This window comes from Schistocerca gregaria, chromosome 4, assembly GCF_023897955.1.
Source record: "Schistocerca gregaria isolate iqSchGreg1 chromosome 4, iqSchGreg1.2, whole genome shotgun sequence".
In the NCBI taxonomy this organism is placed as follows: domain Eukaryota; kingdom Metazoa; phylum Arthropoda; class Insecta; order Orthoptera; family Acrididae; genus Schistocerca; species Schistocerca gregaria.
The window spans coordinates 588041410-588055621 of NC_064923.1; the positions used below are offsets into that span (position 1 = coordinate 588041410).

The 14212-nt window shown below is 39.3% G+C and overlaps 1 protein-coding gene across 3 annotated transcripts in view; it reads right to left on the bottom strand.

Moving 5' to 3' along the window:
* Positions 1-14212, bottom strand: part of LOC126267070 (uncharacterized) — a 175173-nt gene that overhangs the window by 84597 nt on the left and 76364 nt on the right. For all 3 annotated transcript variants that reach the window (XM_049971925.1, XM_049971924.1, XM_049971926.1), the window contains one exon: positions 7269-7460. In XM_049971925.1, coding sequence (XP_049827882.1) covers positions 7269-7460 — 192 coding nt within the window. The remainder of the gene's footprint in view (positions 1-7268; positions 7461-14212) is intronic.

Genomic DNA, 14212 nt, shown 5'->3' on the forward strand with positions numbered 1-14212 from the left:
ATCATAATGACATGCTCCATTGAGCGTAGGTGGAAGAACGAAACTAAAATGAGTTCTAACATGGAAATTAAGCATTTCCGGACACATGTCCACATAACATCTTTTCTTTTTTTGTGTGTGAGGAATGTTTCCTGAAAGTTTGGCCGTACCTTTTTGTAACACCCTGTATTCCTAGAGTCCTCACTTAAAGTTTGATCTAGAAGCTTTTCAGTAGATCCTCACACAATAGTTTGTATCTATCTTAAAGTGTCTCCCAGGTCAAATTTTTCAGCAAATTTGTGATGTTTTCCCATGGGTCAAACAACCATGTGACCATTCTCCTGTCTCCTTTTTTTTTTTTAATTTGTTTAATATTCCCCATTACTCCTATTTGGTACAGGTCCTACACACTTGCTCATTCTAGGACAAGTCACACAAGTGTTTTGTAGGCAGCTTCCTTTGTAAACCGATTAGTGACTGCATTTTCCTAGTATTCTACCAGCGAACCACAGTCTGCCACCTGCTTTACCTATGACTGAATCTATGTTATTGTTCCATTTCATCTTCCTATAAATTGTGACATTCAGATATTTGTAACTATATGTTAGCCAATTCCAACTGTTATTCATTCGAACTACATTCATACATTAATACATTTTATGTAATGTGTTGTATACAATGTTATATTCCTGAACATTTGAAACAAGCTGCCAATCTTTGCACCATTTTGAAATCTTACCTCGATCTGATTGAGTATCTGTGCAGCTTCTTTCAGACAGTACTTAATTATAGATGACTGCATCATTCTGTGAAAAGTCTGAGGCCACTATTAATATTATCCATAAGGTCATTAATATACAACATGAATAGCACAGCTCCCAAGGCATTTCTGTGAGCCACACCTGAAGTTATCTCTAAATCTGTTGATGACTTAAGATCCCCTTATTTGACCACTCAAGACTTCTTTTAGGAGGACACTTCAGATCACACATTTCCACTTACAAACAGCACACATGAAACATGAGTGTTTACTGATATTTTATGTGCTAGACGACACAGCATTAAACCCTATACTGCATTAGGAAGCACATCAGTGCAACTCTGCCATCTATGGCAGTGCTCGGATGCAATCATGACCCAACAACTGTGCAATTATTTATAAACAGTTTGGGTATCTGAGTCTGTTTAAGTTTAAAAATCAACCAGCCACAGAATTACAGCCACAGAAAAGTCTCCCACAACAGGAATTGAAACATTAAACTCAGGTACATGCTTTTTATCATGGGTGGACAACCTGTGTCAAAAACAGCACTTGCATTACCGTCTCGTGTTTTCCAGAGTTCTTACAATCATATTTGGGTCAGGTAGCTGCTTCTTTACAATACTTGTTACTTTTTGTAGACTCAAAACTTTCCAGACCACTTCTGATCAGTTATGACAAGACACACAAATTATTTACTGCTTACTGCTAATGTTTGTGCTACACATTGACAGATTGCAAACAACGGCAGCAAGTGACAATGACATGAAAATTATCAACTACTCGCAAAATGTGCTGATTTGAACAGTGGCAGCAGGGATCATAAATCGTTGAAAAAACCATTTATCTTTCATAAGTCATCAGGTTTCCCTGTCGACATGCTGTCATCTTTGAAAATATGGTTTAGTGCTAGTTATCAATATTGTACTCACACGAAATTTTCATCAGGGAACACCAGATGAAGATCATGACTTAAGCAATTGAAATATCATGCAAATATAGTGTGGATTACCTGCAGAAAACCTGATTTTCCAAGACATTTAATTACCCATTGTCTGTTAGTATGTAAAGTTTTGTGCCAGTTGTTTGTTAACTTTGTGTAAGTGTTTCTGTGCATGTTTATTGAGTGCATTCTCAAAATACCTGGCATTAAAAGAAAAAAGTACACACATAATGCCATCAATTTTCAAAGAAATGGATGAAAGATTATTTCTTTGTTGTGTACAAAGACAAATCTTGATGAAAGAAATTTCCGACTTTTGCTGCAATGGGGCATTGAAATAACTCAGTGACAGCAGATGATAATTTGTACCAGAACGAGATATGAACCCAGATTTTCCACTTTATGTGAGCAGTCACTTTAACTGTTTCAGTTATCCGAGCACACCCCCCGTCCAACCTAGTGTCCCCTGACCATTATGCTGTTCACTTGCAGTCCTGTGAAAGGCTGGAAATTAACTGCACATCTGTGGCGAAAGTTCAATACGCTGTCAGGCTCATACATCATAGATGTATGGGGTTGCTCTTCTGGACATCCTTACCTATACAAAAATAAACCTGTTTGCTTGTTGTGTAGTGAATCACTATTTGCTGTGAAGGAATACACTAAGAAAATCCGCTTTTTTATGAAACACACAGCTCAACAAACAGCGCAGCTGCAGAAAGACAAATTTAAAATATTAATTTCCAGTTTGGACATTCAATGTCGGTTGCTGTACACCTTATCTGTAGTGCAGCCCTGATAATCAGTGCTAGGTTGTGAGGTTTTTAGTTTTAATTTGAAAGTACGAATGACACACAAATCTCATAATTTCTGTTTGGTATGGGCATTGCTGGCAAGACACTACTAATGGCTCATCACTGAGTTCACTGCATCTGCCATGTTAGATTCATGCAATGTTGCCATATTTAAGTTTATCATTTTGTTCTCAGTGATATCAATTTTACTGTTTTCCAGGTAAACATAAAACGAATCTACTCTCAAAAAAGAGCTTTTTGAGACAATTTGTTGGCGTGGTGTGTTGGGAAAGTGGTTCATTTACATTGGTGCATTACCTCATAAACATTAATGTCACGGGCACTATAGTTTTGCCTTCATGTGCTGGGAGCATTGCTGTCATATCAGGTGGCGAGGCAGCCTGTGAGCTTTTTCAGGCACATGGGTCACCAAAGGTTGCCCATGTCTGCCCCAGACCAAAATATGGACTAAGCAAAGTTGTAATTAATGGCCAAGAAAACCTGCACTGTGTGAAATTGTATATTGGAACATTCTGTTGTGGGCAGCTGTGGCAAGGAGACATGTGGTGGGCTCCCTCTCATAATACCGTGGCAGTGACTTAAATCTGTACAGGAAAGAACAATGGAAGTGTTGCTAAATACTGGAATGCTGCATTTCAGTGTGCCAGTTTATTTCTCCATGTGCTTGAACTATGAAATTCCAACAATAGACAAGTGTAGAATCAAAACTATGTACTTTATGGATTTTACAGGCAGCTCTTTGTTTTCATTTTGAGTAACATGTATTAAATTTAAGCTGCACTTCTGAGTGCTCATTATAACACACAGCCTACCTCAACAGCAGTAATTCTGTCATACTGAAAGTCATTAATTTAAAAACAAAAAAGAATCTATATCCTTACCTGATATCTGTGGTTCAACTTGAAATTGAATTCCACCAGCATCAATAATATTTGTGTCCACTTTAATGGAAGGCTATGTAACACATAATCTGCATTTATCAAATTAATATTCTTCAAGTACAGGTGACTAAAAGTGATCAACATGTATCATGTAGGCTATCTGCTGAATCTAAACTAAACTGCTCAAAAAATGTTTTGCGCAACCTTAATATTTGCAAATATGTGTTGGCTTAGGTCTAAGGAAAACAGGAAATGGAAGAATAAGCATTATGAAACCAAAAAGTGGCTCATTGACATAATAATAATAATAATAATAATAATAATGTTTCAGTATTGCAGCCAGATCATGTTGACTTCTTGCCACAATATTTCAGCTGGCAACCGTCCAGTCATCTTCAGGTGAATGTCCGCCACTGGAGATTGCTAGTTCATGGTGTCGGCTTTACAGCAAAAATTGGCATGGAAACAAATGTGCATTGGCGGCTGGCACAAGAGCATCCTCTATCGAAATCCACACCCTCTGCAAATAATGTTCCATCTGTGGCATGCAGACGCATGCGTAAAGGTGAAGCTGCATGTCCGTACTCTGCCGGAACACTCACTCACATCACTAAAAACAAGTGTCAGATGTCGCCAGACATTTCATTATGAATAAAATGTTTTCTCTCTCAGTATAAATTGAAGAGATCACTGGGTCCCAAGCCCTTTCCAGTTGCAAGTCACTGTAACAATTTATTAGATTTTGTGCCAGATGTATTTCCACATATTCTTTAATTGCTTAATCCCAAAAGGATCTCACAGGGGCCAAGATTTTTGAGGCAGAGTAGTTCATAGAGTGTCCTGTGGTAATACAATGCTCCAATAAAGCCCACATATTGGGCTGCGAAAGGCGAGTGTGGCGTTCATGTTCGATGCACCTTTCGTGTACTGTACATATCGTCTGACCTATGTATGCTGTGCCACGCTGGCATGGAATTCTGTAAACGCCAGCCTTCTGCAGACCCAGATTGTCCTTTATCGGAGCGAGAAGGGCACTAGTCTTCGCTGGCAGCTGGAAGATTACTTTAACTTGATGTTTCCTTAGGATCCTGCCTACTGTAGATGAAAGGCTGCCAACATATGGAAGGACCTTGCTGGACTTGTCCAGGTACTTATCTTCTTGATATTGTGGGTGGTCACGTTTCTTCTTCCTTAGCACTGCACTAATCTGATGTGGAGAGTAGCCATTATCTTTGAATACCGACTGTAAGTGTTCCAGATTCTTTGTAAGTCTGTCTCCATCAGAAATAACATGAGCCTGGTGCACTATTGTTCTAAGGATGCCAGTGGTTTGTGAAAGGTGATGGCAGCTTGATGCTTTCAGATAAAGGTCTGTATTTGTGAGCTTATGGTAGACAGAATGCCCCAATGGCCCATCCACTTTCCTAGTATCCAAGATGCCAAAAAATGGTAAGCAACCATCCTTCTCTGTTTCCATCATAATCTGGATGTTCTTGTGGGTGTAATTTAGATGGTGCAAGAAGCGTGACAGTTCTTTTTCACCATGGGGCCACATTACAAAAGTGTCATCTATATATCGCCAGAATACTCCCAGTCTGACTCCTGGTACACAAGAACGTCCAGTTTATGATGGAAATAGAGATGGATGTCTTGGATACTAGGAAAGTGGATGGCTCATTAGGACATTCTTTCTACAGTAAGCCCACACATATGGACCTTTATCTGAAAGCGCCGAGCTGCCATCACGCTAGACCAACAACAGGTGTCCTTAGAATGATGGTGCATTGGGCTTATGTTGTTTCTGACGAGACAGCCTTACAAAGGAGCTAGAACATCTTCAGTCGGTATTCAAAGATAATGGTTACTCTCCACATCAGATTAGTGCATCACAAAGGAAGAAGAAATGTGACCACCCACAATACCAAGAAGATAAGGAGCGAGTTCCCTCCATATGTTGGCAGCCTTTCCTCTATAGTAGGCAGGATTCTAAGGAAACATCAAGTTAAAGTAACCTCCTGGCTGGCGGCGAAGATCAGTGCCCTTCTTGGTTCAATAAAGGACAATCTGGGTCTGTGGAAGGCTGGTATTTACAAAATTCCATGCCAGTGTGGCAAAGCGTATATAGGTCAGACGATATGTACAGTACCCCAAAGGTGCGATGAACATGAGCGCTACACACACCTTTTGCAGCCCAGTATGTCAGCCATAGCGGAGCATTTTATTACCATAGGATACTCTATGGATTATTCTGCCACAAAAATCTTGGCTCCTGTGAGATCTTTTTGGGATTAAGTAATTAAAGAATGTGTGGAAATACTTCTGGCACAAAATCTCATAAATTTCAACTGGAGAGGGCTTGGGACCTGGTGATTTCTTCAATTTCTACTGAGAGAAAACATTTTATTCATAATGAAATGTCTGGTGACATCTGACTTTTGTTTTTAGTGACACGAATGGGTGTTTCGACAGAGGACAGACATGAAGTTTCACCTTTACACATGCACCTGCACACCACAGTATTTGCAGAGAGCACGGACATAAGATGCTCACATGCTGGCTGCCAATGCACATGTATTTCCACACCTTTTTTGCTATAAAGCTGACAATGTGAATTACCAGTCTCCAGTGGCGAGCACTCACCTGAAGATAGCTGCATGGCTGCCATCCAAAATATTATGGCGAGAAGTCTAAATGATCCGATTGCAATCTTGAAACTTCATAGAATATTCAGTATGTCGGGAAAACTTCAAGAATCACAACAACAATCATCACCATCAAAATGAAGGGAATCTATTTGGGAATTTACCCCAGTGAAATCAAAATTGTGGTTAGAAAACATTCAATACCTTGTGATTCTTGAAGTTTTCCCAGCGGACATAATGTTCCATCATCTTTCGGGCGTGCACTCGGGAGAGTGACAATTCTTCTTGCGATATTTCGGCTAGAAATCCTCAGCAGCTTTGTATTATGTGACTCTCTGTATAAATTGGAATGAACTGAGTCTCCAACTTGCCTTGAAGATGGCTGGGAGGATTCTAGCCGAAATATTGCAAAAAGAATTGTCGCTGTCCCTAGTGCACACCCGAAAGATGATGGAACATTCAATACCTTGTTGCTCGACCTCGTACATTGTAGCATGCTTGGATATTAACTTGTGTGCTGCCCAGTCTGTGGCTGTAACATTTCCGCTTATGTCCCACACCTTAATGGCAGCTCTCTTGAGGCGATGATGTGCTGCTGGTTTAAACCAGTTGCAAACATGCTCAATCAAGTGAACTGGCTCATGAGGAGGTGCAGTACATTTATGAATTATCATATTGAAATATGAACCAACTTCTGAAATGTTAACTGTAGTACTGAAAAACAGGTTCAAGGATGCTGCTCTAACACAGTCCTCAAATTACACTGAATAGTGATGAGAGGCATCTGTCATCTGTATACGATAATCATGGAAAACATGACTTACTCACATCCCTGCTGAACCCATATGATTACATGCGTCAAATGTGTGCTGGTACCTAACTGCCTCCACACACATTGTTAGTAGATATCATGCATACTTCAGTGCTTTCTTTAACAGTTAATTTAAAAAAAATATAGCAAATATCAAACATAACAAATGCCACTTTCTCAGTGATAGTAGATCAAAATATCCACTTGATATAAGAGGCAATGTCTACTAATTTGACAGCAAATAGGTATTTAAGGCTTAATAAACAGATATTAAAGTGGACAGTTTACTATTAAAAGTGGATTGGGAAGCAAAAGGAAGGTTAGATAGTACATGAAGGGTTTGGATGAAAAAGGAGGTGGTGTAGCTGCTCGTAAAATTGTTGTATGACTGTCAATCTCAAAATACAGGTAGATTACCATTAAGCATCAAGAATTACCTGAAGCTGTTTCCACAGGAACAGATCATATTGTGATGTAAGCATTTCACGAATGGCATCACAGCTTTTACGTGAATGGAATTCATGAAGAAATGTCAGAACATTTAAGCCATAGGGGCTCATTTCAGTTCCTTTTCGAGGTAATGTCACGGCAAGCTCCATCAGATCACGGATGCAGTGCTCTTCGATATGCTGCAACAAAAAATATGTTTAGAATTAAGGAGGAAGGAGAGGTTAGTAATGTCCAATTCTTCTGAAACATAAAATTATGTAGAACATTAGTGTAAGATGAGCAACAGGAAGCAGATGTTTTTGAAACACAGACTATATGGTGCCAACAAAGGTCAGATGGCCTTGCTTTGGATGATGAAACATCCCATGTTTGAATATGTTCGCCTGTAACAGCAGCACAGTGGCTATGTGGCATTCACTTCAAACTAGGGATTCAAGATACCAATCCCAGTTGCAATACAATCCTCAGGAAAGTTCTTAGCCTGCAAACAACAAGTATTGTAAAGAAAAAGTCATTTGGTCTATATGAGGCTGTAAAAATCTTGGAAAACATTGAGAAGGTAAGGCAAGCATTTTTTCTGAGGATGAGGTTGAGAATCCTCATAAGATTTGTGATCTCCATATTGAGAGTGTAACAGTGTGCTTGTGACATGATACTTTTGGCATCATCAACCAGTGTATTTATTTTTTAGTCACCACTGAATGACATGATCACATCTTTAGAACTTTCTTATTTCCACAACTAAAAAAATCTAAAATTGTTCCATATTAAAAATAATTTCTTCCAATCACACACAATCCACCATTGCTGGTGAACTCTTTGGCACACATATCCAGAAAGACTTTTTCACATTTTGATGACATACATCGGGCCCAGGGTTCCCTGGTTTCACCATTTGAGGCTCTTTCTATGAGGATACCTCAAATCACACATTTGCGCTTGCAAACTCCACACAAATCAAAGAAAGCAACAAGGAAGAAGTGACAAAAATGGAATGCAAAATATTTAAATATGAGTACAAAAATTTGTAACACAGGCTTGAAAATTGCATTGATGAAAGATATCACCCATCCAATGCTGCCTTTAAATCTGAAATCCACTGAAATGGTATGTTTTGTGCAATGAAATTGCATTTCGCTAAAAACCAAGTGAGTACCTTTGGGCAGGTACAGTACCAACTGTAATTACAATCAATGGCACAAATGTTGTCATTTCAAGAAGTCAGTACTTCTCTTTTAAAAAATGTCCATTTGCCTCATGTCACAGAGTATTACTCGTGTGTCTGGTAGCAGGGTACTACAGTTTGGCCTGCCAACACCTGTCTCCCAAACTCAAGTTTTGTGGATGTTTTATTCCCCATACCTTCCTCTTCTTTCCTTCATTATTTTTATTTTCCTCCAAACAGACTTAGTGGATTCTGTGTATTCCTGGTCAGTCATTATCCTTTCAACTACATTCCTATTTGTGTATCATAAAATTTCTTTCACTGAAAGTATGTTATACATTGGGATGAACTAAGTTTTGAGTCATTCCACCATATAGAAACTGCAGCAAGTCATGCAACTGACTGATACATTAACAAATATGTTTGTGAAATGACATTATAAAATGGCAGAGCACAGTGGAGGGCCACTTAAAAACTTCACACCAGCTGCCTATTGTAATTATGAAACCTGAAGCACACTGAAGTTATAAGAAATGTTTTAATTTAACTCATAGCATAAGTGAAATTACCCACCAGTATGAATTGTGTGTGTGTGTGTGTGTGTGTGTGTGTGTGTGTGTGTGTGTGTGTGTGTGTGTGTGAGAGAGAGAGAGAGAGAGGTTTTCTTTTGGAGATAAGAGCACTCAGCTTCATCATTACCCTCAATAATTTTTTGGGAGAAATCTATCACTCTGTCTGTTACCATACTCTGCAAATCGCTGAGATGCATTGCAGAAAATGCTTCTCATTAAACTAAATATTAGGTTTCCTTTCCACTCCATTCACATGTGTGGAACAGGAAGAATGGCTATGCAACTGTAAGGGCTGTGATCAGTCTAATCTTGTCTTCGTGTTTCCTGTAGGAAAAGACAGAGTGCTACTTACTGTAAAGAAGACACGTCAAGTTGCAGACAGGCACAATTAAAAGACACTCAGATAAAGCTTTTGGCCATAGCCTTCATCAGTAAAACACACACACACACACACACACACACACACACACACATACACACACACACACACACACACACACACACCATTCACAAGCAAGCACACCTCATACACACACAACTGCCAACTCCAGCATCTCGGGGCAGATGCTGTACTTGGTGGCTGTCTGTGTGTTAGGTGTACTTGCTTTTGTGTGTGTGTGTGTGTGTATGTGGGCGTGTGCGCACGCTACTGACAAAGGCTGTGATTGAATGCTTTATGTGAGTATCTTTATTGTGTCTGTCTCTGACCTGATGTGTCTTCTTTATGGTAAGTAGCAACCTATGTTTTCCTATATTGTTGATATTCCTACCTGGAGTTTCGGTTGTTTGTTTTCTATAGGAGTGATACAAAAGAATCTGTAGTAGATTAAAATATTCCTCACTTAACAGTGGCCCTTGAAATTTTGTAAGCTGGTTTCTGCAGGATAATTGGCACCCATCTTCAATTCTGTGCCACTTCAGGTATTTCCAGCATCTTTTTGACGCACTCATGAGTCAAAATAAATCTGTGATCAATCATGCTGCCCTTTGTATAGGTCCAATGTACCCCGTTAGTCCTCCTTGGTATGGGTTCCATACAAAGTGCAAGTCTTTCAAGTTGCTGGTGCCTTTTTACTTCTAAGGATGTCTCCTGCACTTTGAGACTAGACAACAGGATCTAGCTTTATATATCAACCATTGCCTCTCAGCCCGGAAATTTTAACTGAAGTAAACACTGGTCTTAAAAGCTTATACAGTACGATTAGGTCATTAAAGTGTTTTGATTTTTTTTTTTGTGTGACATATTTACAGAGCCACAGACAAGATGGTATTGGTATTTTGGAATGAGGTAAAGTAATTGCTGATAGTGGACTTGTATGCATGTACTTCTAACAAAATGTTGATTACGGATATGAGCTATTTTTCCACGTAAGTCACTATCACTTTTGCTGGGTGTGGATTGCTTGCACGTACACGGTTTATAACTGGTTTTCCACAGTCATCCCTCCAACAGCTACTAATGCACCCCCCCCCCCCCCCCCACACACACATATACACACACACCAACACTACCATAACCCTTTTTTTTACACTTTTAAGCAAAGTGAAGGATTTCTGCACCAACATTGCTAGTTGTCTTCATATACAGAAGAAAATTTTAAACACAAAACGGTAAAGTTGGTGCTTGGACAAATTTGTGAAGTATCAGATCCACAAATAGCCCTGACACACTTTGGCCACATTGCTCAGTCTGCACAGCCAAAAATCACATATCTCAGAATGTACAAGAGCAGATGTGTTGTTGCAGATGGGACTCCAGAAGCAGCTGGTGTGTCCAGCTGTGTACATACAAGTATGAGCATAGGCCAACCGACGTCACAGTGGCCACTTTGGAGCTGGATAATGGTACCTTCTGGAAGCATTCCTGGCACAATTAACACAGAACACAAGAAACTGTCATGACACAACTTCAATCAAGTCCAAATCCAAATCCAAATGTAGGAGAGTGCAACACTTAGCACTGAAAGCATCTTTCAGAGAGAACTTGCAGAGTGTATACGCAGACAAGGGGGGGGGGGGGGGGCGGGGGGGGGGGGGGGGGGGGACAGATTTTTCCCGGATTTCTCCCAGGTGAAAACACACTTTTTTCCATGTTAAGTGACGTATATTTTCCTTTGGAACTGCAAAACTTATCAATCCTTTGAATGATTATGGTTTTATACACGCACGTAAAATTTCCTGGCCGTTTAGAAAATGAAACACAGGGAAAAAGATACGTTTTGGAAATATCTTTGATGTGCAGCAACATGTACGCTGTGTATTTTTGTATTACAAAAGTGTACATTGGAATTCCACCAAAAACTCCATGTTACTTTCCAAATCATTGAAATCGAGATTTCAACGCGCTTTTGTAAGCCAGTGATAGCTCATGTCATGTAATCTCGCCAGCCGATGACAATGGATATTCAGAGCACAGCACACATGATGCAGTCAGCCAAAAGCAACATCACTGTTAAGTAGCATGAACACACAAACAGGGAAAGCTAATAATTTAAATTAACGTACATAGTGTTGCTTCAAGAAAAGCAAACCTTTCACATATAATATTTGTCTCTAAGGTTAATAAGCTGCAAGAGAAGCAAAGCTTTCGCATATAATGTTGGATCTTTTTTGCACGTTTACGCTTTAAGATACATCACACAAATGTGCCAGTAAAATGTTTAATAATGAAATAAATGTCTGATCTTCAGGGTTCGAAATTCTAAATGGCTCGTCATCAAAGAGTTGAATTTTAAATGAGAGTCAAACGCTCTGTGATTTAAGAAATTCATGGTACATTCTCGAAATTCATGGTACATTCTCGCACATAGTTCCACTTATGTAAAAGGAAATTTACTTTGAAAGTAACACTTTTCAAACCACTATTCGCAATATTTTCCCGTGACCTGTTAGAAACAGGTTTGTTCCAGCAGTTTCCAGAGAGTGCAGATAACAGGTGTCATTGTGCTTAAGCAGCTACCATGATGTAGGAAGCCCATATGTACATATGTGTAAAACATTAAAAGATCATATTTTATGTCATAAAAGAAACAAGACATCAGAGGATACTCCAAGAGCATTGGAATTTTGTGAACCATACTAAAATGTGCACAGTCAAGTGCATACTTAAAATGCACATTCGAATGTCCAGATTCGCAATGAAGTAGACCTTGACCTGATATTAAGCTTTTCAGTGTGGTTTTCGGGATGTAAATTTTCTTGGAGCACCGGTACTGTATTATATCATGTTTGGTTCTTTATTATGGCAATGCCATACATGCTAGAAGATGAAAACGTGCACTTGAAATGCAGCGAACAGTTGAAACTAGCCAGTACTGTGAATTTAAACATTTCGTTTCAAATACATTGACTGCCATTGCGAAAAAGGTTAATAAAAGTCAAATTTCTTTAGCAAACAAACAAAAATAACTTCATTGTTCTGCACGGCGATTAATGCTAATAACATATTTTAGCCTTCTGTACTTATGTGAATGTATTTTAATTCACTTGATAGCTCCCGGCCACAGATATCCATTTTGTTTTCATTGACATGAGAGTAAACGAAGGGGAAACAGCAAAATCACTAAATGTAAACATGGGTCATGTGGAGACTACCCACTATAACTCAGACTGCTCTGCCCATCAGACCCGGATCCACAGTATTTGCAAACTGGGTCAGTATTAAAAAAAATCGAATTTTCAAAAATATGTTCATCTTGTAGTGCACATCTTTCTGAGAAGTCTGAAACATAAAACATATGTGTTCGAGGAAATGTAAGACATGCTATGAGGGTTGGAACTTAAATAGCAACAACTATTTATTCACAACTGATACAAAAGAGTTACATGCTTGCACCTGTTACTGTCCTTCAAAGTAGTCACCAACGTTATGTACAACTCGTTGCCAGGATGTGGAAGGCGTAGTATACCATTAGCAGAGCCTGTTCTGATGATGGTGCGAATAGAGCAGTCTACTGCCTGTCGAATCTCTGGAACAGTTCTGAAGAGAATGCCATGAAGTGGTTTCTTCATCTTCATAATCAAATCGAGGTCACAAGGACTTAAGTCTGTCGTGGATGGTACAGTACTTCCCAGTCCCATCGATTGAACAGAGAAACCACAGCTTGCGCTGTATGCGCCCGCACATTGTCGTGTAAAATGATGGGTGGGTTGCGCAGAAAGTGTCGCCACTTCTTTCACAAAGCTGGTCGCAGGTGATGCTCCAAAGACAAACAGTAATACTGTGCATTGTCAATCTGCTGTGGAGGAACATAATGCTTTAGGATAACATTATCACAGTTGTACATGAGAATCGCCATAACTTTAGACCACTCTATTCGTACCATCAACAGAACAGGGTCTGCTAACGGTGTACTATGCCTTCCACAACGCTGGCAACGGGTTCTACACAATGCTGGTGACTACTTTGCAGGACAGTAGCAGGTGCAAACATGTAACTCTTTTGCATCAGTTGTAAATAAATAGTTGCCACTATTTAAGCTCCAACCTTAGTATTTTGTCTTACGTGTGCCAAAGGGCAGTGCCACGTCTCTTCATACAGCATTCTTGTCATGTGCCACTGTATTTCACTCTGTGAAATTGAAACATGTGTATTTTGTAATGGATACCATCAAACTATATTCAGGATAGTGGAAATTGAAATTTCCTGCGGTGCCTCTCCTGCTTCCATCAGCCGGTTTGACAGCCCGCCCCTCTTTAAAAAAAATCTCGCAATTAATAGTGGATGGGATTATTTGTAATTGAGAGAACACGAACTCTTCAGAAAATCTGCACTCTTTATTGCCTATTAGCTAATAATTTGCTGTTTTGTGTGACATAACCAATAAAGACAAGAGAGAAGCAAGAAAGTACACATTTCTTCAATCCTTAGCTCCTAGCATTTTTTTCTCTCTATCTTGCTACAACTTTACATGGCGTGCTTTCCTTTCTGCGAAAGAATCTATTACCTCATCAAAGTTAGTCAAACGTTTTGCTTCATGTAAAATCGAAATGTCATTATCTAATACTGAACAAGTTGTTAAAACAAATAATATCCATGACTGGCGTGGTTTCTCGATCTGATTAGGTCTATTTTATCAGTCTGCTAGATAAAACAGAATAGGCCTTTCTAATATTGCAGCAATTTTCTAACACACACCTAATAAACGAGACTGTTTTGGCACAAATGGCCATTTTTATAACAAGACGAAATATA